At 34.1% G+C, this 26,955-nt stretch overlaps 2 protein-coding genes across 5 annotated transcripts in view; both read left to right on the top strand.

Moving 5' to 3' along the window:
• The window catches only part of LOC110028728 (dnaJ homolog subfamily C member 2), a 7,397-nt gene extending 4,191 nt beyond the window's left edge, over positions 1 to 3,206 (top strand). Inside the window, exon 2 of the mRNA XM_020730699.1 lies at positions 2,937 to 3,206. The gene's annotated coding sequence lies outside the window, so the exon portion shown is untranslated. The remainder of the gene's footprint in view (positions 1 to 2,936) is intronic.
• Positions 3,207 to 5,423: 2,217 nt separating this feature from the next.
• LOC110039484 (SUPPRESSOR OF ABI3-5) lies at positions 5,424 to 26,662 on the top strand. 4 transcript variants are annotated; one of them, XM_020744564.1, is made up of 16 exons: positions 5,424 to 5,669; positions 14,122 to 14,256; positions 14,463 to 14,503; positions 14,723 to 15,449; positions 15,536 to 15,607; positions 15,694 to 15,786; positions 15,860 to 15,939; positions 18,552 to 18,702; positions 19,902 to 19,983; positions 20,063 to 20,154; positions 20,231 to 20,299; positions 20,378 to 20,548; positions 22,138 to 22,333; positions 22,438 to 23,361; positions 23,939 to 24,126; positions 26,331 to 26,662. In XM_020744564.1, exons 2-16 carry the CDS (start codon positions 14,209 to 14,211, stop codon positions 26,511 to 26,513), a joined length of 3,117 nt encoding a protein of 1,038 aa, XP_020600223.1. In that variant the 5' UTR covers positions 5,424 to 5,669; positions 14,122 to 14,208; the 3' UTR covers positions 26,514 to 26,662. The 4 variants fall into 4 exon arrangements, with proteins under 4 accessions (XP_020600223.1, XP_020600222.1, XP_020600224.1 ...); XM_020744563.1 differs by having other exon boundaries at positions 18,549 to 18,702; positions 26,331 to 26,661; XM_020744565.1 differs by having other exon boundaries at positions 18,549 to 18,702; positions 22,438 to 23,355; positions 26,331 to 26,661.
• The last annotated feature ends 293 nt before the right edge of the window (positions 26,663 to 26,955 follow it).

The raw sequence follows: 26,955 nt of genomic DNA on the forward strand, positions 1-26,955 counted from the left end.
TTCCTGCTCATGTCTTGCTGAACTCAATCACGACTATCATGTCTTACGTTGTTTTTGGTCATCGAGTGGAAATCCCTTGACTGACCAATCTTTTTCAGCTACTTGTTCACGTTCAGGGTTGCCCGGGAAGATATCGACCGGTTATCGATTCCAGCTGTTGGGACTCGATAATAAATTATTGGATTAGAAGATGTAGTTTCTTATCAACTCTTGTTCAGGCGATTGGGGAGTCAGAGTGGCTTCCTCAGATGTAATGGAGGGCAAAGTTTAGACTTTGCCGTGGCACTTGGTTGTCGATGCTGCCAGGATTGAAGGCCATCAACTCTCGACCCCCAATATGCGGACTTGAGGATCATCGATCGAGTTCTTCGTTCTAAAAATACGGTCATATGACTGAGGAACTATGGGAGGCGTCAGAGGCCAGAGAGATTGAGAGGGAGAAAGCGAGTGAGGCGAGAGTTGCTGGGTGGAAACCTCAAGCGAAGCTTGCCCGATTGAAGGTTGGGTCTATCAAAGGCCAAGATACTGGTGGGATTACAACAGCTGGTGTTGACACTGCAGGTGTGGAGTTTATTGTTCTCACTTCTAAGACCTCCATCGTAATTCAACGGTTTTTCGAATGGAGAGGTTACTATCATTGGTGCAAGAGTTGATTTTTTGGATGCATGCATTCGAACTAGTGAGCCCGCTACGTCGCCGAATGCGCCCGGAGGAACACCTTCAATCCGAGGGAAGGAACTAGCTAAGATGGCACAATCGGTTGGCTGCACCTTCTTGGACTTGCAAGCCAGGGTCGTGGTTAGCCGCTCGTTTCCAGTGATTTTATCTGAGTTCGAGCAGGACATAGGTTCTGCGTCGCGGAGAAGTTCTAAACAGCCGGGGGCGGAGCCGACTTCAGGGAGATGGTGACTGCCCTAGGATCAGAAGCCTCGTTGCCCCTTGCTGATCCAGTGTCCAACAACCATCTGGGGAGGAAGGGACTCGATGAGAGGGCAACGCTCCCATGGAAAGTCCTAATGTGCCACCTCCCTTTTCTCGTAAGAGGGAAGGCTCTCCAGCTAGATGGGTTCCTACCCGTGACAGGAGCGGAAAGGTTTGGATGAGTCCATACCACAAATACGTTCTTGCCGATACTGATAAGAATTGGTTCTCGCCGTCTCCTGAGGTGGAGCATATTCCCGTGCTTCTCACCGAAGTGATGTGGTCGGGCGAGTTTGCAAAGACCCTGAAGCAACTCGATCGTCGTGAGCTAGAACAATATTCTGCCCACTACTATTTGTTGGTTATGATTGAAATAAATATTAAGTATATAATATATAATTTTAGTGAATGTGAAAATTATTAAATAATATTATAAGAAGATAAAGGAATACCTTGGTGTGATATAAGTATATTTAAGCATCAGATGGAGAAATATTATTTAAGGATACGCTTCCAATGTCAAGGCTAAGTGGTTAAATGTAATAAGAGGATTTTATAGAAATTTAAAAGCAAAATTTATAAAAATTATAAACAGGTTTATGGATCTGTATAGAGTTGAGTGTTGGACACTAAAAAAAGCCTTGAGATTAGTTTATTGTGATAGAATTGAGAATATTAAGATGATTGTGTGATAAAATTAGAAACTATAAATTAATTGATGATTATATTAGATGAATGGTCACAGTTTCTTCTATGAAAGATAAGATAGTTGAAAAAAGACAAATAGCTTTTTTATGTACAATGAAGGGTGAAAAATGCACTTATTTGAAGTTTAGTTAAAGTTAATTTTAGAGAGTTAAAGAAGAAATCGAAGATATAAGGGAACATGGATAGAAGTTGTCAAAATAATTTTGTGATAAAAAGATTTTGACACTTAAGGTAAAACTCATCAATATTGAATGAAAAATAAGGATTCATAAAGCTTACCTCAAATAATTGAGACAATAGCAATGATGATGATCATGCTTTGATTGGAGATTGTTAATTGTGTTATTTAGAAAAATGATACTAGGAAAGAGTTATTTTAAAAGAATATCTTATTTTGGATAATGTGCATTTATTCTCTTATAATTGTAATTATTCTCATCTCTATTTATTTTCTCTCATATTCATCATGTATGCTCATATTGACGCCCATATTTAATCAGCGAGGCATCCCGAAATCTTTATTCTTAACATAGCATCACAAGCCAATTAAAATTAGTCACCATCATCATATTTTTGTACATTGGCTGCTAATTGCTAATTTCTAGTTGCATGCTTGCATTTGTTTGCTCGCCACCAACCAACCACATGCACACACTTTTCTGCTTTTTGTGACTTCATAATTCCTAAAATTGTGACTCATCTCTTCCATGTTCTTTGTGTCAACCCCCAATCCTTGGGTCCTAATCAGTTAGCTTTGGCAAGTTCCCTAGGGGTGGCAAATGGTTGAGGTCATGTGAAAGGACCACTAATAATCCTAACCTAGGATGTAACAACTCTTTTCCCTTACCGCCATTTATCATTGCATGAATCATTCTTTTGAATGATGGTGGAATAACATGATTTTTCCTCATTGCTTAGGTTTTTTCAAGCTTGTATTGTTTGCATCACCATTCATAGGCATTTGTCTCCGCCTCTCTTGTCGCCTTTTGATTCATTATTACTGTCTCTACTGGTATGTCCTGAGTTTGTATATTTTTGCTATTTTTTTTTTAAGTTCCCATGGCATGAGCCCGAGAGCGGGAGCTTGGACCTCCGCTGTATCACGTCCGTTGTCCACGCGCAGCTCGCGTCCGGACTCCAGACGTAATATTTTTTCATCGAATTGGGGTTGCGGATCCCTTCAAATATATGCCTTTTTTAGAAGTTCTATATGTCCATTATTAGTTTTCAAAAAAATTTCTTCTGTTCATTATTTATCAATCCTCAGAATTGTTCGATAACATTTTATCTCTTCTATTGTCTTTCAGGAGCTCAACTTTGAGGATGAAGATTTGTGGAACCATTTGAAGTTGGTGACATCTAACTAGTTGATTGCTATTACTCATTTTGTCTTCTCTTTTACCCCTCCTTCATATCATTGACATTGGTTGTTTGGTCATTCTTCTCCCAATAAACTTTGAGATTATACTTTTATTTCCTCTAAGCTTTAATATTTTGCCCATCTTTTCGTTAAAAACCATTATGTATTCTTTCCTATCTCATCTTTTGCATATTGTTTATTCAAACATTTGAGACCTTAGTTTGATTATTACTTGGAATTCATGTATTTATCACATTCATTGACATTTGTTCAAATGCTGGTCAGAGATCCTCTATATATTTCAAATGTTTTATCAATAAATTTGTCACATTGACATTTCTTTGTAATTTATGTAGCCTTGGTTGCAAACTTCATGCTTTAATTGCAAGTAATGGGATAATAATTATATTTTTATTTTGTGAATTAATAAAGAGGAAAAACTCTGTTTTCCATGATTTTTATTTTTATTTTTAAATTTTTCAAATTGTTCATTTATAATTTCATCTTGATATATTTTGAGCTTTAGCATTAAGTATTACAAATTTCAAAATAACTAATTTATGTTTTAATTCATAAATTTAGATGAAGAATATTAAATAGTTTGTGTTTATATTTTAATAGTTTAATTGATGAGTATGAATTTTAAATATTTGTGATTATAATGTAGTTTATTGTTTTGATGAAGTAAAACATGTTGATGATTATTGATATGTCGCTAGAAAATTCATCTGGCCGGCTTAGGTTCATAAATGGCTGAATTTAAAATTTTTGAAATTAAATTTACACCTATTTGAATTTTAATTTTGGCAAATTTATAATAAAACAAAATGTATTGATGTGACAAATCAATGACGCTAGAAGTGTTCCAATTTGAGTTCAAATGAGCGTAAAACAAACAATTTAAGGGTGCATATGAGGCAGTTGTGCAGCATTGCACCGTAATATTATTGTGTATGACAAAATTATATTTTATCTGTTTCTCAAAAATTTGTGGCGGAAATATGCATTTTACAACCTACCCAGGCTACATGTCGTGACTGCTAGAAAATAAAGTTCTGATTTTTTGAAATAAATAAAAATTTGGCAATAACTTCTGTAATTTTTTGAACAATAACTTATTCTAGTGCAGTTTTATAGCTGCTTCTTCAAATAGCCATAACTGCCCCAAATAAATCCTAAGTACGGTTGAAAACATTGCAACACTATTTAAAATATTTTATAAATTTTGAATATAGTGTGCTTGTAGTTAATGAACGCCTTGATGAGAGAAATCTATCAAATCTAATATTACTCTAATCTAAGGTCATTTAGATGTTTAATGTGAAAATTGTAATCTATAATCAAATAAATCAAATATTGCGCATTGCTTCTCCTAGTGATGCTTGGATAATGGGATAAAACATAACATCCCTAGGGATGACTACATGATTAAGTCATGAAGCATGAACTTGACACCACTGTAGTATGCATTGTATTTATAAATCATCAAGGTCTAATAAATTTAAAATATTTAAAAAAACATTCAACTTTAATTACTGAAATTGATCATAAACACTTTTTTTTAAAATATTTTAGTGATTTATTTGAGGTAAAAAGAGAATCAATGAATTAATAAACATTAAATATTGCGGACTAGATTGACCTTACTGATAAAAGAAGATTGAAGTTAAGAAAAGTCGGCTAACGCATGAATATCATTTACGACATCTTCAACGTCGACGATGTGTTGGTCTCACAAACATATTCATGATTATAAAATATATTCGATTAGATCCTTACCAAACATCAAACTCGTTTAAAGTTGCCAATGCAATTTTCTTGATTGGTTAAAAGACCTCGCCCTAGCTTTAAAACTACTCTCAAGACCAATATTTGAGAATTTTACATACATACTACATGAGTCTTATGTATTTACATACGTAACACCGAAAGTTTTATATTTAGATTTTATCGCATCTTGATTTCATAAAATTACACACGAACATGTGTATTCCACTTTTTAAAAGATTGTGAATGTGGTATTTTTACGTGCTACTAAGAATTTGAGTTGTTTGTACGTAAATATAAATATTTAATTATTAAGGATGAAATTATGTAGCATTCATGTAAATGAACCAAATTATTAGTTTATTTCATAGCCAATTAAATAAGTTTTGAGTATTTAATGTACATAAATACACCTAAATCTTGCAAATTACAATACTGTGGAATTTCTAATAAATAAATTTATTTAATTATAATTAATCTGATAATATTTTAAATAATTATTTTTTATTTATATAAGCATAATTAATATGATAATATTTTAATTAATTATCAATTATTACATCATTAATCAATTAAAGTAATAAATTAAACTTAAAATAAAATTAAATTAAGAAAATCAACTTAAATAATGAAATAGAAACCCTCGGGCCTCGGCTGCATTACCCCTCTCTCTCCCCGCTGATATATTGCTTCTCTCCGGATGTATTGCTTCTCTCCCCGAAACCCTCGCATGTCCCTCACTCCTCTCTCTTTCGTCCAAAACCGTAAAACCGTCGCCTTCGTCACCGAACCCTCGCGATACAGTCGCAGTTGGAGCTAGCTGTGAACGCAACGACGGGATCGCGGCTTACAGAGACCCGAAACTCCCATTTTTTTCCTCCTGCTCTTCTCCTACCCGAAACCATTGAGGAAGGTAACTTCACGTCTTTTTTTTTTCGCGCGAACCGCCCGTCCCGGATTTACTAAAGCCACCGATTCACGGGATTTAGTAAATCGGGGATTTATGGCTGAAATATATGAAGTCCGGATTTATCAAATCCGAGGCTTTATTTTGTCCAAAATGACCGTCTGGCAAGATTTAGGTTAAATCCAGCTTAAATCCTGCTCTATATCTAACACTAAATGATGAAAATCCTATGAAATCTGGGTTTTATCATTTTGCGATTAAATTAATGTCCTGCGCTATCTGGAAGAACGTTTGGTTTTGAGATGAGTAAGATTTTGCATTAGATGTTGTAATTAATTGTTATTCAGAAGGTCAAGCCTGCTGATATGCGACAGTGCTTAGAGTTCTTTGAAAAAAAAATATTTCTTGAAAGTGCTATTGTGAAATACTACGCATACTAAGGTAAGAATGAATTTTTGGGCTAGGAGTTGGAATTGCATTAAAGTAATTTTAGGCATCTTAACTTCTGTGGAGTTTATATAGGATGGACTCGTGCCAACAGTAGAATCAGTTGCTTTATTTATTTTCTTATTTAAAAGGAAGCCATGTTAAAATGAAGAGGTAATTCTCTGGACCATATTTTCTGATTTTTTATTGATGTTACATTATTTTCATATTGATATTATACATTTTAATATCATCATCATGTATATTGATTTATCCTTGACGATAACATCACAACAACATTTAAAAGATGTATACTTTATCCAAAGCATTGTTTAATATTTATGTGATGATGTGTTTACTCATCATGAAAATTCGTCTTGGACTAAGTTAAACAGTGGCTGAATTCGTTAATACAACACTTTTATTGTTTGTGGAATTTGGTTAGTCTATACGCTGTGTTAAATTTAGGTTTTTCATTTTATATGTGATGGGTGTGTATCATATGTTTTTGGACGTGTGTTCAGAATCTTATTATGCATGTGCACCGTGCGTATTTGATTTTATTTCAGGCATACATTTATTATAGGATGGATTTGTTTATATTTGTTTTCTTGTGTTTCTTTGTGGATTGGTGTGCATGAAAATTTGTATCTATATAAGCACATTTTATTTTAATTGATAGTATATTCCTAGATCAGAAAATGCTAAATTGAGGGTAGAAATGCTTCAACAGGTTTACAAGCGGTGAGATATTTTTCATTTTCCTCTGTTTTGGAATATTCTAACTGAGATTATTTGGGGCGTTTTATCAATCAATAATTCTGGTGCTATTATTGGATAATGTTTGTATTACTTTCTTGGAATTCTCTTTCTACTTTTTAAAGAATATTTAAAAGACACATATATTTTTTAATGTTGTGTATTCTTATATTATTATATGCTGCGAGAAATTTCTATACCAACATACTTTTTAGGACTTCTATGTTGTTAAATTAGTCTCAAATGAGAAATAATGAATATTTTTTTAAAAAAAAATCATACTGTATTTATTTGATGCCACATTTTTTATACAATACTGATGTTGTTTTGAAGATATTAAAATAAATTTTAAAGATGTTAGATATTTTGTTAGAAATTTGAATACAATGAATTGATAAAAAAACTAGAATTATCACTTTCTAAACTTTGGTAGTTGCATGGTATAATAAATTGCGAAAATGGTTTATGTTAAATCATCTGTCCTATTCTTAAGTTCAATACTAGAATTGAAAGTGCTAAGGGGAAAATATTTTGGTGTATTTAGAGAGAAGATTTGATTTAATCATTCAACTCTTGATTTTAATCCTTGAAATATCTTAACCATGACAAAACAATTATAAGAAAAGACGATATAGCTATAGTAAGCTGACTAAAAGTAATTTTGAAATGATTACAATAAAGTAACAAACTAATGCCATTAACTTGATTGAATGTGGGAAAATATTTTTAAATGAGTTAGATTTGATACACCATTACAAATTTCCATCTTCTGACACAAATCTTGAGGCATGATACAAATCTAGAAGCAATTTTTTGGGCATGAAACGTTCAAACTTTGATTAAAAAGTCATTCAAAACTCTGATTTTAGCAAACTTACAGTCAAATTGACTGACTCAATGAGATGGATCCAACAATACCAAAATCAGACTAAGTCGAGTGAAGTCAAACTCAAAACAAGCAATTACACCACTTTTGAGATCTTTTTGGGTATAATTACAAGGTTAAGAATTTTGCAAGTTTATAGTCAAATCGGGCATCTTAATAAGACGAATCCAGTGAGTGCAAGATCATTCAATTCTGATATTGTTAAGACACTTAAATGTCCATCGAACGTGATCCGATTAAGGTGATATTTTCAGGATTTCCAATCAGGAGCAGTCCTTATGTCGTCCTTTTTGACAACTCACTCTATAAACAGAGCTATACCCCCTCTTGAGGAGGGGACTAGACTCTGGGCAAGAGGAAGACTAGAGTCTGTAGAAGAGGGAGTTGAAGCCTAGAATTCCGCATTGATGATCATGCTAAAAGCTCTTGCTTCTGCAACCGCCTACTGCTGTCGACCACTGTTGACCACTGCTCACCGGCCACCGCCAACCACAGTTTATCACCACTCAGACAGCGCCGTAGCCTTCTCCAGCAACTTTGAGCGCCGCGACCTCCTGCAACTCCAAGCGCCGCAGCGTTCGACAACTCCGAGCGCCGTGGCCTCCGGCAACTCCAACTGCCGCTGCCTCAGGCAACTCCGACCTCTGCCATCTTGGGTAACTTCAACCTCTGTTGACTCCAACCAACTCCATCCACCGTTGTCTTCGACAACTCCAATTGCTGCAGTGTTCGACAGCCGCCGCCTTTGGCCATCTCTAATCGCCTTCTGTCGGCCATTGTCAACTATCATCACCCGTCGCCTGCTTTTTACAATAAAGCATTGTGCGAAGCAACCACTAACATTGCAGAATCACATAGCAACATACGAAGTTGTGCATCATCTCGAACATTGTGCCGACTCCGAAGACGGTGCACCGAAGCTCCAACATTCACTCCTTGCCACTACCGCTTCCTGTCGAGAGGCAACAAGTTTTTGCACTCACCAACATTGTAACTTGAGAAACAATATAACCTTTCTTACTTGTAGGACAATGTGTTGTACCTGTAATCACCAACTCATAGTGAGATATTTCAACTAGGCAAGACCCCGTTGTTTTTTCTTTTTCTGGGTTTTTCACGTAAAAATTTTTGGTATCTCTATTGATTATCTTTTTTCACCCTTGGATTCTTGTACAATGCTAAGACGATAATTAGATACTCTACCGTAGTGAATTGTTTAGCACACATCAAAACTAGGGATCTATTTGGGGTAGTTTCTCACTGAGTTTTTTAGATTGCCACCATAATTATTTTTAGTTGTTTCTTTCATGCCACTTATTTGAAATTTTGTGATGAGAAGCTGCATTTTATACCAGGTCTGCTAAATTGCGGTAGTTGTGTTTAACATTTTCAAAAGTAAAAATGATAATATCCCAAGCAACTTTAAAAAAATTGTTTTCCACAATAATGTTACAATCACCTTTACAAAAAGTTGTAGCCGTCCCATACAAACCCTAAATATATGTATATTTAGCTACTAGAATTAATGAAATTATCAAATGTACTGTTTTGCAACCTATCCTATGCTTCTTCCATTGTCACTTTTCCGCTATTTGGGATTTTGTTTAACGACACACCTTGGGGGTTTTATATGTACTTGATTTCTCTAGATATTGTTGATATTTGAGAAATGGTTAATATTGTATGTTTTTTGTTTGTTGTTTGGCTTTTTTGTTTCAAACTGTCCATTTTTTTATCCAGTTGCAATTTTTAAGTTTAAATCCTATTAATTACTTTTTTTTTAATTACCTCAAGTTTGTTGCTAGTAAGTATAAAGGGGTCATGGTTTAAAAAAGAGATTGAAGCCCACACTTTGTGGCGTTCCTTGACTTTTAGTACACAGAAAATAGCTGGAGGTTGCCACCTCAATTTCAGTGTGGCTTGAACTTTTTTAATTGATTCACACGTCTCGAGGCATGTACCTCAAATAGTTAAATGTCAAAAATAATTATATTAGTATATTATGTATCTAAAATATTTTATATTATATTAGGAAACCTTACATACTTCGCTGACAAGTCTCATATATTTACATATCTCATACCTTAATTTACATATGCAGGAAAAAAGCATATTTCACTTTTAAAAGCGGTAATAGTTCTATTTTTTGATGTTATTTGATATTAAAGATTTGAATGCTACATGTGTAAATATGAAAGTTTAGGTGTGAGAGATGTTAATACATTAGAATTGTGTGCTATGTATGTAAATGCTCCATTATATATATATATATATTATTTTATATCTTATATAATCTAATTTAATATACTTGACTCCAAATTTAGCACATCTTGAGGCATGCACCTCAACTAGTTAAGTGTTAAAAAATAATTATATCAACATATTATGTATCTAATATATTTTATATTATATTTAACATATTGTATTAGGAAACTTTCCATACTCAGCAGACAAGTCTCATGTATTTACATATCTCAAACCTTAATTTTCATGTTCACACACTTAACACTATGGTGCTTTTAAATCTTTGCATAAAAAGCATATTTCACTTTTAAAAGCTGTAGTAGTGCTATTTTTGATGTGATATAAAGATTTGAGTGCTATGTGTGTAAATATGAAAGTTTAGATGTTAAATCTGTTAATACATAAGAATTGTGTGCTATGTACATAAATGCTTCATTATATATATATATATATAGATAGAGAGAGAGAGAGAGATCTGTTAGTACATAAGAATTGTGTATATATATAGATAGATAGATAGATAGATAGTTAGTTAGATACTATTTTATATATAATATAATAAATGTGACTCTAAATTTGTGCCGAGCATTTCAATTGCATGCGGGTTGAACGAACAAGGTTCTTGTCGAGTGAGAGCTTATGAACTTGCCTTTCAGAGTGTGCAAGGGCGAGGAGGAGAGATCACCTACTTGTAGATTGGGATTCTTGTTGTTTTTGATAAGTTTTTTTTATTTTCTTTTATGATAAACTTAGGGATTAAGAATAAAAAAATATAATACTTGAAGATCTTGAAGATGGTGATGATGTAACTTAAAAGATGATATAATTCTTACACATAATGATTCTTTTAAATGTTCTAAAAATGTGGATGAAGCTGCTGTAGATTCTGATCCTCGTGATGTATTTAAGGGGCAATTTTGGTTTTTTGCAAATGGAGTGTATTGCTTTCTTTTTGTTGGAGTTTCAGAAATTCAGTTGTTTAGTCAGATGAATTCCAAGTATAGTGTAAAGTATTTCTTGTAGCCGCTGCTAGTTGATGCCCATTGCTATTTGCCTGCATCCGCCTGCCACTCACCCGCCACTGCCTACCACGGTTGTTGCCCACATCTGCTGTTGTCGCCCTTCGTCCACATATTTTACATCAATTCAATTTTTTTTTTTTCGAACCAAATAAGAAAATGTGAAGTCCTATATTTATTTTATGCTAAACTAAATAACTAAAAGGTATTCCAAGTATAATATTACACTGCAATTTTTTTTTTCCGCAAACAAAACATCCCCTTTGTTTTAAGTGAATACTTATCTTGATTCTTATTTTAATTTTTCATTTTATATTAATAGCTAAAATTGATACTTGCTTTTTTAATGATTATGTGATTTATATTTTTATGATGATAAATTAAGTAAATATGTCAAGGATTTATGTCATATTTATGAATTCTTTTATATTTTCTGAGTTTTCTTTTTCAAGGCTTACATCTCAAGTTGCCTCAGGCTTATGTCTCACCTTGCCTCATTAACAGAAAATGCGTCAATTCTTGATTTTGACTTGTTAAATCTTGATGGAGATATTTCCAATACATGAAATTCTTAGTAATTTTCTTTTATTCTTTAGTTTTGCTTTTGATAAAAGGGCGTGTTGGTTATCTTTTGATATGACCATGATATCCCTATCATATCTAGTCGCTTTATGAGACTATAAGCTATTTTGGTTGGTGTATTAATTGTGTAAAGTAAGAGGAAATACATGGGTTTTAAGTTTTGCAAGTGTTTCGTGTGAAGTAAAACAAAAAAAAGAAGTATTTTTTTAGGAATTTAGAATACTCCAAAAAGCTCATCTTTTGTGAATTCCGAATTTATAATAATCGGGTGATACAGTCATTACCCCAATATCATCGTCCCCATCCTTGCCCTTGTTAATCTCACCTCTAGTGGTAACCTTGCTTTCGTTGCCGACTTCGCCTCCATTGTCCTCACCTTCCACTTCACTAATGTTTCTCTCTCTCTTGTTGTTCTGAGCTCCATTGACCTCGTGGCCCCCACAACCCTTTTATCTTTCCCCCTAAGAAAACATTTCATTGTAATTGATTTACATTCAACCAAAAAACTGCATAAATTTGAAATACTTTACTTTGCATTTTAAATACATCAAATCCAACAAACTTTATATTCCTTTGTTACTACCATGTAAAATGATCATGCATTACATCGTATGAAACTAGAATTGTAAAGCACTTCTGGAGTTGATTGGATTTTACTTTTGGAGTTGATTGGAATTTTGTTAAGACTATGGATTATGGTTTCTATTACATAAGGAATTATGCATTCTTTATTGTTTTTTGTAGACCAAACAGAAATTATGCCTAGTGTTCCTGTTTCTGGATTACTGCAAACATCAATTCCAGGTTTTATTTTTGATATATCAGCATGAAGAACTATTTAATGTTACAAGATGAAATTGGTTATTGTCCGAAGACAATAATAGAGAAAAAAAGTAAGATTGAATTAGATAATGCTTGGGAGAATTTTTTGGATGCTTGCCATTGCAAGAATCACGTCGATTGATGGCAAAATACAACATGAAATGATTTAAATCTTAACCAAACTAACTCGAGAACAGGAGGAAACTAACTCCTAATAAAACTCTTTTATAAAGTCTTAAACAAACTCCATTAAAAGATTCTATTTTTCAATTTAAACTTGTAATTACATATTTATCAGAAATATATTTGAAATTCAAAGATTCCTTCTAAACTTGCCATCCTTGGATTTTTTGTTGTATGATCCGGATCACTTCCCCTGGACTTGGTCATTTGGCCTTGACCTTCATCTCTACTGAGTACTAAGAATTTGATCTTTATTTTCAAGATGCGTATGAGAATCTCCATTGAGAAATATCGCAATGTGTGCGCTGTTTAGTTCTGAACTTATGTAAGTAACAGGATGGCCTTGGGTATAAAACATGATTTGAATCCAATAGAAAGGTTGATTAATCTTTTTCGTAGAATGGCATACATAACTTATGATGGGGAGCAGTGAATGTTGAAAAGAAGTATCGTGATTTTAGTCTGTTTAGTAGCACTCACTGGAATGAATTTTGCAGCACTTGGTAAATGATATCAAGGGGAAAACTTGTGAATCTTGGGGAAATCTTTAAAAAAATGTAATTTTGTGTCCGTTGCCTAAAGCACGGGTTAAGTTTTGCTGTATTTTTCTAACAATTATTTAATTTTTTTGCATTATTGCTGCACATCTTCAAAGCCAGCATCTTTATTAACTGATTGTTGTGTTGAAGAAAGTTAACAGGCATACAATTTCTGTGTTTTTTAAACTAGCTATGCTCAGCATTAACCATGTGATCTCTAGATGCTCCTATTGTTCCTGATTTTCAATTTAGTTATCATTGCAGGCCCAAGTTAACTTAATTAAAACCACTGAGAACTTTTGAGGTCCTCTTTGGTCTCATTTTCTTTTCCTCTCTTTTGTTTTAAAATCACAGGAACTTGAAAGAGAAACATGTTTGGAGTATGATTAATTTTTTTCACTCAAAATTAACTCTTACGTCTTGGTTTAACTTTCTCATACTAGCTTTTACTTCTACTAATTTGGATGGAATGCTCTACAACTTTTCTCTCTTCTATGTTTGACTGGTTTGGATGGAGAGCAAAAAATCCAGAAAATTCTACATTAGAAATAACATTCTATTTCTGGTGAACTTGAAATTTAGAGTAAAAAATGCATTTAATTTTCTGAAACTAAATATTCGTCAAAACAGTCCAAATCCAAATTTGATGTGGTTTTTGGTTTGTTTATAATTTTAATAAGTGGTCCTTTATTGTTGTGTCAATGCATACCTTTTTAAATTAATTTCTCTTGGCATCATTATTCCATTATTAAACAGCGATTCCATAGAATATCAAATATGCTTTCAATTTCTTGCCTATTCTTAAACTATTGGTGGATGTGATTGGCTACAAATGCTTTGTATTATATGAATCTTTTACCGGCTGTGTTCTAAAAGCCTGAAGATGGGATGTTAATTGGACGTCTTGGTTTGAAGAATCCATTACGTTGGCTGGCCACTTTTGAGGGTTGTTTCTCCATTGAAAATTGCATAATAGTCTGTTTGTGCATCAATTACAGGACAGATATCCAAACAGCGTGCAACTCTGTGAGAGGTTATCAAGAACCTTCCAATTTGCAGGATAGCAGTGGTGCAGACTGAAAGAAATGGATCCGGGGCGTTATGCTTTACAACAAGGATGGGATACTAACAGCGTAATTGCAGTTTTCTTCTTTTTTAGTTATGCCGGGTGATGTAGAAGATTTAATGGCTCATGTGCTTGACCCCTTCATGTTTACTGGCATAACCTCCTTAAAGAACTATCCTTGAAAGCAGTGCGCCAGTGTTGATATGGAATGGATTTCCCTACTCCTTCCTTAACGATTTGTTGCTGACATGGCTTATTCTGTTTAATCTACAGGCATTGGAGGGATATGGTGCAGCGCATGAGCCAGATTTCAGGTGAGTTAAGTTAGCTGCATGGATGATTTTTTGCACGAATATGTTAAAATTGCTTCTAGCGGAGCATGCTAATGGTTTTACTGGTTAACTAAAATACCTTACAATGGTCTAATCTTCCATATGCTTCTTCATTTCGTAACATCATTTAAATTTTTCTAATTTCTTATGCAGTTGTTACTTTGCTTTGTTCTTTCCACTTTACTGCAATTAATTTGGCAGGGCTGGTGGATCTGGTGGTAGGAGGGGTCCTGATGAAAGGTTTTCAAGGGACCCGATTTATTCACGGAGTGCATATCCAGGGCAGATGGTTGACCGGGATATTTATCCACCCGTGCCAGTTTCTGGCATGTGGCCTCAATCTAGAAGGAGAAACTTCGATGATGAAGATAGCCTCAACAAAGATTCTAGACGACCTGCGTCATTTCATGACATTGATAACTTCCATGATCCAAAAAAGTATCATGAAATCGATTCCTTTCATGAAATTGACCGGTTTCATGATAGATATCGCCCTGTGGATAACTATCATGATTTGGATGGTTATCGGGACTATGCATTTGAAAGGCATGGTAGGACGGGGACTAGAGATCGTGATGATGCTGGCGACCAATATGATTTTAGGCATCGGGGGGAAAGAGATTATGATATTGGCCGGTATGAATATGAGTCTGATCAAGATAGAGGAAGAAGGGAAAGTAGTTGGCGAAGACATGATTCTCGTGAATTGGAACGAGAAAAGCGAGGTTTGAGTTGGGAAAGAGGTCAGAGCCCATATGATAGGCGCTATGACTCTCGATCTCGTGGACGTGATGATCGGTCGAGATCTAGATCTCCTAGAGGACGTCGTAGTTATAGAGAGGACATATATGATGACAGACGTTATGAAAGAAGTGAGAACCGATGGGACTATGATCATGATGAGAAACACTTCAGTAATTCATCTGTGGTAGTGTTATCCTTCTCTACTATGTTAATACTACTGCCTTTTTACCGATATCACCTGCTGATATTAGGACAAATTTAAAATTGCAGTCCCCATCAGCAACAGTTGTTGTAAAGGGTTTATCCCAGAAGACAACTGAGGAAGACTTGTATCAAATGCTTGTATGATCTTTTGGCCTAGAAAGAATTCCTTTAATTCATTCCTTATATTTATATTTTTCAGCCAAGTTTTTTTCTTTGTTTTTCAGGCTGAATGGGGACCTCTTCGGCATGTGCGTGTAATAAAAGAACGCAATTCTGGTGTTTCTCGTGGTTTTGCCTTTATTGACTTTCCCTCTGTGGTATGAACTAGTGCATTAACAGTTTCTACAGCCACATTATCAACTGTGTATGTTCTAAATTATTTTTATGTAGGAAGCTGCATGTAGTATGATGGATGGTATTGGAGAGAATGGACTTGCTATTGATGGAAGAAAGCTTTTTTTTGAGTACAGGTATGAACATATCTGTGGTGCATGAACTAATATTTTTTTAAGATTTGCCCCCTCTCCCCACTGCATCTACACACACCACACTATATCCGTTAAATGAAATGATGCCATGGGATTATTATGTATAGCACCGTGTTGTTATTGTTTTAATTATGCGGTTAAGGTTAGTAATGTGTGGATTGGATAAAATAGTTGGAATAGGAATACATATATTGATTTCATAGCCTCCCCAATATCTTCTTTCCCTTATGTCTACACTCATCTATCTTATGTATTGTGTTTATGTTTGATTGAAGGACAATGCTGTTCTGTTTCTTTCTTATACTTTTAATGCAGCTAAGAAGGGTATAAAAGTCAATAGTAGCCTAGTAAGCGTGACATATATGAGAATGTTAAGATGAATGAGAAATTATGAGCGTTAAATTTAAAATGCTTGTATTAAATAGATTGTTGTAGTAAGATCTATCAATTGATGATAAGTCAACACAAAATAGATTTGGAAGTGTGGAAATTTACAAGGATAGAAATTTCAATCATAAGAGATAAGATTAATGTAAAAAGCGTAAGAATGAATGATGATATGTTTAAGATAACATGAATAGAAGTTATGCTAAAAAAAAATAGAGAACAACTCATGCAACACTTGGAGGAACAAATGAAGATAAGGATTTATAAAGCTGAACCTCATTAATTGGATGAAGATATTGATGTTGATAATGATGATGATAAAGTGATCATTCTATGATATTTTTTACTTCTACCCTACACTTTGATTAATTGATTATGATTCCTTAAAGAAAAGTGTGATTCTTTTGCTTAGATTTTCCAAAGCCAATGGAAATAACCATTGGTTTTCTTGATCCATGGTTCTTGGTTCTAGTTTCTGGTCCAGTTTGCTGTTAGTTGTAGCTCCAGTGGGTCTACTTTTTGATTGATTGACTCCGATCCCTTAGAGAAAAGCACAATACTTTTGCATAGATTTTCCAAAGCCAATGGGAATAACCTTTGGTTTTCTTGATCCATGGTTCTTGGTTCTAAATTCTGCTCCAGTTTGCTGTTATTTGAGCTCAAGTGGGTCCACGTTATACCTGTGCATTTCGGGCTGTTTGTGGCTTGCATAGGGTTACCAAGTGGAGGTTAATATGAAATTTTGTGTTTGTAAAGTGTTGGTAACAGTGTTTTCACATTTCTCCTTGCTTCCTATATGTGCTATGCTGCTACTTTTTGCTTAATTTTTTCTTTGTGCTTATTCTTTTTACGATGCTCTCCCATTGTTTTTCCATGTTGCATCATGGGAGAAATAATAATATATGGAACGCTTATGTCTTTAGGAGCTTAATTGAGCCATGCTATAACTATTTATTTTTGGGGCATTTATATACATGGCACACAATTCTTATCTTTTTACATATCTCACACCTAAACTTTCATATTTACACATGTAAGTCTCAAATCTTCAATATAACATAAATAATTGCAGTATTTCTACTTTATAAAAGTCAAATACACCTTTTTATGCATAGGTTTTAAACACCAAAGTGATATATATGTAAATATGAAAGTTTAGGTGTGGGATATGTAGATACAGAAGAATTGTGTTCTACTTATGTTGATTTCCCATTTTTGGTTTCAACTTACATTTAATTCAGTTTTTTATTTGATACTGCTGCTGCTACTTCCGATCTCATGTAAAAAAATATTCTGTATACTGTGCACCTCACTTCAATGAAATACATGCTCCTCTCGATTCATCATGCTTATGTCTCCTCTCGATTCATCATGCTTTGGAGCAGTACGTTAGAATTGTGCTATTCTATCAACATGAGATAAAAGGTATTTTAGGAATGGGCTATCTTGTAATTTTATTGATAATCAGAAAAGAAATTCATTGGTAATCCCAGCACAATGTATTTTAGTGTATGGAATTTGGGTGAGTTGATTGCATAAAATTGATTTTTGCTAAAGATTTGTGAGTTCAATACATGAAGAGTGCTTTGAAAATGGTAAACTGTACAGCTGCACATTGTAGGATGATTTCTGTTTAGGAATTGTTAAAGAGGAGCACAGTTCGTTGGTTTATAGTTGGTTTATTTATAAGTGAACAATTCTGGTTGTGTGATATTGTAAAGGGCATGCATTTTTGCTGGAGTGATGGAATTCTGAAGTTATTGGGTTGCCAATTTGTTTCTAGTTGTGGCTTGACACCAATACAAATAAAAAACTAATTTATTTTCCATTATTTTTCACATGAATTACAAATTATACGTCATACTTAAATTACACGACCTACATTATATGTTGTTGGTGATTTATGTAATAAATCAACCAAAAAGATGTTCAGTTGTAAAGTGATTTTTGGAGTTATAAATATGTATTTTATAAATCAAGGTAAAGATTGTGAATTTATGGAGTTGGCTATATGAATGTTTAATATTGCTTATAACTTTTTCTCACTAGCATTTACTATTAATTGTTTAATTTTGCCTGATATTGGATATTTTTACCCCCATCTTTGCTATTAATAGCATTCTGATCACCACTGCACAAGTAAAGAAAAAAATGAAAAATGGAGTGAAATTTCAGTACTTTGTGCTGATGAATTTGTGCTGCAGTAGTAAGCCAACAGGGGGGGCGGGCGCACCTGCTCTACGCCAAGAAGCCGTTGCAAAATCTGGTTATGGATATAGCAGATCTGCTCCTCCGTCCGATTGGATTTGTACCATTTGTGGTTGTGTAAATTTTGCGCGCCGAACATCTTGTTTTCAGGTTTGCTTTTTGCATTCAGCATTGATTTGTTTTGATTTGTTTCCTTTGCTGCCCCGCATTGATTTGTTTCCTTTGCTGCCCCTTTTTTTTTTTATCTGCTCCAGAAATATGCTTTGGTTTTGATGTATGGATATTTTAATTTTTTTTTTCTTATTGCCTGCCAAATTGTAAGCTTACAATGTATGTAAGATTATCACTACAATTTATATAAGATTATTACTAGTTGAAGCCACATGATGAGCGAATTATGGGAAAACATAATTGAAAATATAACTGTTGGATAAACTTAACGACGATATATCTTTATAAATCTCTTTCCACTTTTACGTAACTTTAGGTCAGCCGAATGCCAAAGAAGGCATGACAAATACATTGACGATAGATATAGCTTAGAACGTTATTCTTATAGTAAATTCTGTTATCTCCTTTTGTTTGGTTCATTCAATATATTATTGGTTCTGTGGCAATATGTTTTGTTGTTCTAACTTGTGTTTGATTTGTGCTATTGGAGTAGATGAAGTAAACCTAAGTTATTGTAAATTTGGATTTTTTGTTGCATATTTGTAGTAATCCATCTTTTTTTATACGGTGAAAGGATTGCTATTTATTTATCTTGGTATCAAACACCAGAGCGCGTTTCTTTTGGAAGATTTCTGTATGCAAAGTTTTGACCTTTTGACTATTTGAATGGAAAATGCGAGTTACATATTAATTTGGAGGGTTGTGTAATTATATAGAATTTTCAAATTGGAATAATATTCAGGAGTTTATGATAAATGCTTTTATTTCGATGGTGTCATACTTTCAACAAATTACAGTTCTAACTATTGTTTTAGACAAATGCTCTGTTCTCTGTATGATTTTTGAACTCAAGAACCTTGCAACTATTTATGTATAGGGTTTTTAGTGATATGTGATATAAAATCTGTATAGGGCCATGTATATTTTGTGTCCTATCCGTTAACTTATTGGTTAGAAATGTTTATGGTTTCATTATTGAGGCTTGTTGACAATGAATCTTACTATACAACATGAACATATTGGGATTCTGCATCATTTTTGCAAACATTTTGATTAGTAAATGATCATTCATACTTATAGGTTTCTTGGTGAATAGTTTACTTTTGCTTGAGTAGAAACATTATATTTGTCTTTTTTTTTTTACATTCTTATTCAATCTCGGATTCTTCTACGATTAGTGCAATGAGCCTCGTACTGATGATGCTCCTCCGGCTGATATGACGCCTCCAGCATTGCTAGGGAGAAAAGGATCAGATGCTGGTATTTTTTTGTTTATTTTGCAGTCTATTTTCTTATTACAAATTAAATCTTCACTGGTTTATCTGGAATCTGTTTGCAGGCCCAACTCATGTTTTAGTTGTCCGTGGACTAGACGATAATGCTGATGAAGAAATGCTTCGCTACGAGTTTTCTAAGCATGCTCCTATAAAAGTAGTAATTGTATAATAAATTAAGCTAATGTTTTTCTTTTTCGACGTTTAGGTTCTTACTTTTTAACTTTATTTAGGATCTACGCCTTGTTCGGGACAAATTTACCCATGTCTCCAGAGGATTTGCGTTTTTACATTTTCATTCGGTAATGTTCATACAGAATAGATACACCATTAACTTGACTTCAAACTCATTGGCATTCTTACTTTGCCATCGGTATCAGGTGGAAGATGCCACAAAAGCTCTAGAAGCAACTAATGGATTAACCCTTGAAAAGAATGGACAAATATTACGTGTAGCTTATGCAAAAAGCATTCATGGTCCTTCATCTGGTGCTCCACAATCGAGCAGTCTAGCTGCAGCTGCAATTGAGGCAGCAACATTTGCTCAACAGGTTCTTTTAAAGCATTAACCAGTTGGGTTTTTCATTTATTTCAATTTCATTTATTTGTGCCAAACGGATGATGATATAATTTTCAAGTACTTCAGGTTGGTAACTGATATCAAGTTTGAATAAGTTGACATTTTCATCCGGGTAGTGCTGATCATGAAATTCTATCTTTTTGGTTTTTCTACACTTGTCATTTTTTTGGTTTAACCAGTAGTTTCCACCCATCTGTTTCTTCTCAAAATTTTGATATAGCTTAAATCTAAAAGGAAATTTGTATGAAAACTAGGGGCCTGTTTGGTGTCACTTTTTTTTTTTTTTCTGTACTCTGTTTTTGCAAAAAAAGTTTGATAAATTTAATTATTTTTTTGTTGAAATACAGATTAAGCTATTTTTTAAATACACTAAAAAACTTTTAGTTGCTTTCATTGCTTTTAAAGAGTGAATAATTAACCACTTAACCTCATAAACCATGCCAGCCAAACTCGTGTCCACAGTTGGTTGACCTGATGCTTGTTGATTCCCCATCACCAGCCAACCTAGTTCTTACCCCCATGAAATCTGCCTCCGCTACCAACCAACCCTTTGCCCACTACTATCCATCCTCCCCGTCCATGCTAACCTACACCAAAGTTGTGAACCTCTTTGTTTGGTCCACCAACACTTCTGGTCGTGTCAGCATCACCATCTTCCAAAATTTAAAATAATTTTATCTATGCAATATTCAATAAATAATAATATTAAAACCAAACATATTCTTATTTCATATTGAAATATAAGCAAAGAATAGAAATAAGAAGAGATCTTTAACACTTAACGGCCCCTTAGAAAATGTTTTCTTCCCTATTTTCATAATCACTGTACTTATAACATTCTTATTGATCCCACAGTGATCTCGTGCTTATCTACTGAGCTTTACAGAACTATGAGCTTTCTTAAATTATATTGAATATAAATTATTCTCCTTGTCAAGTATGTGGGCATGGCCTCCACTGCTCAAAATTCCATGCCTTTTAAGTTTGAGGTTTACAAACGAGAAGAAGAAAATTTCTGCTTACCTCAAGTTTGCTTCGATTAAGCCATATTTATTTCAATCCCAGTATATATAATTCTATAAAATTATTTATAATTTCCCCTTTAATTACTCCTAGAAAAAAAATCGTATTTATGGCTTAGATTTAGCATCTCTCTTTGTTATGGTCTTCTCTGATATTCTTTCTTTTGAATGCTCTAAAGTCACCTTGATGTTTTTTCTCTGCAACATCATCAAGTTTCAAGATTTCAAGTACCTTTTAAAGTGAAATATTCCTTTTGATGGTTAGGTAGTTTGAGTGTTATATATGTAAATACATAGGAATTCAGTTCCATGTATGTAGATCTCATTATTATTATTGTTGTTGTTGTTGTTATTATTATTATTTTTTTCTTGTTATTATTATTTTAGGTGCATGATCCTATTTAAATGGGCTGATATTTTGATACAGAAGTTGAACTCTGGTGCTTACATTCCTATTTTGTAACCACCATAGGTTCTGAATTGTCTGGTTGAAATACTAATTTTTGAGTGCTAAAAATTGTTTGTCTTCATCTTTCAGTATGATGCTGTTGGTTGGGCACCTAAAGAATATAATCCTGATGATAAACAGCAATCCGCTGCTTCTGCGTCTGAGCAAAATGGAGCTACAGAATCTCAAATGGGTGGTTCAGCTCCGCAGGCTGGTTTTGTTTGGGATGAGAAATCTGGTTACTACTATGATGCATCATCTGGATTTTACTATGACGGAAATACCGGTTAGTTTTGTTTTGTATTCCCAGTTTGCCCCATTATCATCTCTTGATAAATAAAGTCATCTTTTTCGTATTTTTATTCATCTATTTTTTTTCTATTTACGCAGGCCTTTATTATGATGGTAATAATGGAATTTGGTATTCATATGATCATCAAAGTCAGCAGTATGTTCCTTGGGCTAACCAAGGCAATGGTAAGACTTCCGGAGAATCAACATCTGAAAGTACAAAGGCATCGAATAACACCAACATTAAAAAAGTTGTAATATCTGCCCCTGCATCCACCATAAAATCAAATGAAACCACCTCATTACCTGATGCTGTGCATGCTGCTGCTTCTGCTGCTCTCGCCGCGGAGAAGAAGGAAAAGGAAAAGCAAAAAGAAATTAAGTTGGCATCTAAGAACAATCTTCTTGCCAGCAAAAAGAAGATGAATAATGTTCTCGCAATCTGGAAACAGCGAAATAGTGAGGGCCAGGCTGCTCGAATCGTTCTTGAAGACAACGAACAGCCTGGGTTAACAGATGATAAACAGAGTAGTTCATATGCCGGGAAAACAAAGTCAAAAATAAATTCTTTTTCTTTAAAAGAGGCTTCGAGTATCTCTAGTGTTGCCATAGATTCTCCGGTCAAGCCGAGGCCTGCTAGTAATTGTTCCAGTGGAGCCATAATGGGTGTCATCAGAGGATCTGGAAGAGGTGTGATAAGAGCTGACACAACATTTTCAGGATCCTCAGGTTTTGGTGCTGCTACTCTTTCGCCACCTTCCTCTGCGGCTGCTGAGAGGATTTCTTTGCGAAATACTGAGTCTGCATCGACAATTACACCATTTAAGACGGATGCATCCGCATTGAGTTCGTACACGCCCACACCTGTGGTAGCGGGGAGTGGCAAACGAAGATTTTCGGAGACCCCTGTGCAAACTAATCTGCCTCAAATTGTTTACAGAGATCGGGCAGCTGAGAGGAGAAGCCGATATGGATCGTCTTTTGGTGATGATTTATCTGACGGGCTTGGGGATTCGAGTAAGGGTTAGCAATTTTCATTATACATGCAAAATATCATTTAATGTGAATATCGTAATGTATTAGTATTTATTAACCATTGTAGTTACTTTGAGTTTATCATAGGTATGCACGGATCAGGCAAATAGACAACTAATTTAATGATGAATGTATATATTTGATTCTTCTGTTGGAAATCTCATCTTTATTCATGCATTTTATTGCTCATATGCTTTAGGAGTATTTACATACACACTACTTATTTTTTGTTTACGTATCTAACACCTAACTTCAATTTTTACATACATGCTATCAATTTTTACATACATGCTACCTTCCCTATGCATGAAAAGGTGTCTTTCACTTTTTAATTTTTAAAATGGCGATATTTTTTATGTGATATGGAAGATTTGGGTGGTTTAAATGTAATAATTAAGGTTTAGATGCTAGATATGTAATTACATAAGAATTGGATCGTATGTATGTAAATGCCAGTATTTTATAGAATGTAAGAATTAGGCTAGGCCAAATTCACTGGTTGGTAGTTTAAGAGGTATTTGTTGGATTTTTAATAACTTCGTGAGAAATTCATTTGTTTGTCAAGATTGTGATAATCCATCTCGGAAAGGCCATTTGGCGGACATGGGAGCAATGCCTTTTCCCCCTGGAGTGGGTGGAGAGCATCCTTTGCGTGAACTACCAAGCTATGAGGTGATTACTGCGGATCGCATGATTGACGAGAACAATGTTGGGAATCGAATGCTTCGCAACATGGGTTGGCAGGAAGGATTGGTACTTTCTACCTTCTCATTTTTTTGTAAATTAGTATTCCTTTTTTGTTTTTATTTTGGTTTGTTTGATAGTAGGGAAATGTTATAACTTACCCGTAATTGTAAATGTGGCGGTGTTTTTATTTATGGGGCATTCACATACATACCACCCAATTCCTATATATTCATACACGTAAACTTTACCTTTAACATTTTCACCCAAATCTTTCATAACACATAAAAAATACCACTGTTTTAACTTTTAAAAGGTGAAATACACCTTTTCATGTATAGATAAAGCGGCTTATATGTAAAAATTGAATTTGAGTTGTTGGATATATAAATACATTGGAATTGAGCGGTCTTTATGTAAATCTTCCTTTCTTTATTAGGATTGTTGCAACATCTGGTGCATTTTTTTATCCTCCATCCACCTGTTTTTCAATTCAAAGTGAGTGCATTCATCTTTGTTTACTTGAAGGGCTCAACTGGTTGCTTGCAGAAAAAAATATTTTGGAATATTCAGATTTAAATTTCAATCATTTCGCATATGAAAAATGAAATTATCACTTTTGAGGGGTTTTGAAGTTGTTTTTAGAGTTTGAAACTGATAATTGTTTTCAATTACATTCCATCTAACCAAACGAAGAGAGTTATTGTTTTTGGAAGTTATTTTTCTAACTTCGACCAACCAAATGAGTGCTAAGAAACATTATTTGGTGTTTTTTTGAAGATGTCACTGTGAAAGTTTACTTTGTATCTGTCCAAGAACTGAATTGTTTTCTTAGTGTAAATATGACGCATTAGGATCTATGGATTTATATCTTAAGCTAAATGAATTGGAATGACCATGCATATCCAAACTCATATTTAGAATATCACTAATGGTTTTGATTTCGTAAGCTGCATTATTATTTATCTTTCGTATTGTTGCCTTTGACTTTTAATTTACCTCAGAAACTTATGGCAATGAAAAATCATTGTGAAAACGTTAAATTTTAATAATTTCAAATTTTCAATTATGCTGATCTAGATCAACTCATTTTGCTTTGATTTTGGAGGGTCCATGCTCAATATCTAGTTAAAAAGATAAATAGAGAAGTGTCAAAATAGTCTCCTAGTTCTTTGCAATTGGTCATTTTAATCGCATGGTCTATAAATATTTCAATTTAGTCATCACTTTTTTAATATGGGTTGAAATAGTTCTCATGGAGTACTATTTCAATTCGAATTTAAAAAGTTAGGAGTAATTTGAAATTTTTATAAACTTTATAAACAGTCAATTGACCTTTTTGACATTACTTGAAAGATAAACATAAGTTTCCGGTTACGTGGATTAGAGTGAGAATTGCCAATACCTGCAAAATCTTGCTGTATTATTCATCAGTCTTAAAAGGCATGTATGTATGTAGTTGCAATATCATGCTATAAACGAAAGAGCTCCGTTGGGCCAAACTTGTGCCACTCTTAACGGTTTTCTCTACTTTGATTTTACTCATATTATGAACTGTTCTGCTCTGAAGTGATACTAAAATAGAGGGAGGGAGAGACAGACGAGGTGAATTAGCTGAACCCATAACATTTTTTGGGGATAGAGATGGGAAGTATGGATTATTAAAGCCTAAATGAGTTCCTTGATGCATATATTGATTCCCATATGTGTTTTGAGAGGATTTGGCCTTAGGGTTCATTATGTTCTTGTTTAAGTGAGGGTGTGATGGGATTAGGGGCATTGGGTGGCATTTTAGGTAAGAAATGTTATAATCCGAACTTGGGGGAAACAGGGAGACAGTGCCCCACCTCCATAGACTAGCTTCCATTAAAAGCTCACTGTGGCATGGTTGTTGTGGACACAACAGTCTTTTCATTGAATGTTGATGATCAAATCTTTATACCATAAGAGTTTTCATCTGTGATGTTCAGTTGCTGAGGCTAAGATTAGTTAATGCTGATCTTGTTGTTAATACATTTACATACATACCACATAAAAAAAAGACCACCATTTTGACCTTTAAAAAGCGAAATAAACTTTTTTCATGCACTGGTAAGGTTGTATCCTCATCCAAAACTGAACTATAGTTGTTAGCTATGTAAATATGTATAGAAATTTTGTGGTAGCATGTAAATCTACCTTTATTAAAAACGGTGAAGGATGCAAACTTTTATGTATCTCTCATTTGTTTGAACTATTCTTCTGTGTTTGGCACATTGAATAAAAACATCTAGGGACTTGGAAAAGATGCTAGCGGTATTAAAGAGCCCGTTCAAGCCAGAGCTGTGGACGATAGAGCTGGATTGGGGAGCCAGCAGAGGAAAGTTGTGGATAATGCCTTGGAGGCTAAGCCTGGGGACAGCTACAAGACAATCATTCAGAAGAAGGCCATTGCCAGATTCCGTGAGATGTCTTAGTGCCCCTCCTTCAGGTTTTAAATAAAAACTCTGGTTTTTTTTTTTTTTTTTTTTTTTTTTGCTTTCTTTAACAGTAGCTTTATGTTTGTGTATATGAGAGATTCTTATTAGAAACCCGTTTTGGTTTGGAAGAGTTTATGTGTTGTGCAATTATATAATTATTTGTTTGCAGTCTCTTTGGTTTTTAATATTTTCAGGTTTTGGATTCAATTGGTTGATAATGTCAATTGTTTTTTTGCTCTGTTGGTCTATATACGATGCACTCTGATTTACTTTTTCTTCTCCTCAAATTCTTAAAAACGCTTTCAGGAGTACTGCTAAAAGTTGTTGAAGGATTTTGGAATTCTATACTTGATAATTGCTGTTTTTAGTTGTTTTTATACGTACCATACAATTCTTACAGATTTACATATCTAAGACAACGTTTGTTATTTACATGTAT

Source organism: Phalaenopsis equestris, unplaced genomic scaffold (assembly GCF_001263595.1).
Source record: "Phalaenopsis equestris unplaced genomic scaffold, ASM126359v1 Scaffold000002, whole genome shotgun sequence".
NCBI classification, from domain to species: domain Eukaryota; kingdom Viridiplantae; phylum Streptophyta; class Magnoliopsida; order Asparagales; family Orchidaceae; genus Phalaenopsis; species Phalaenopsis equestris.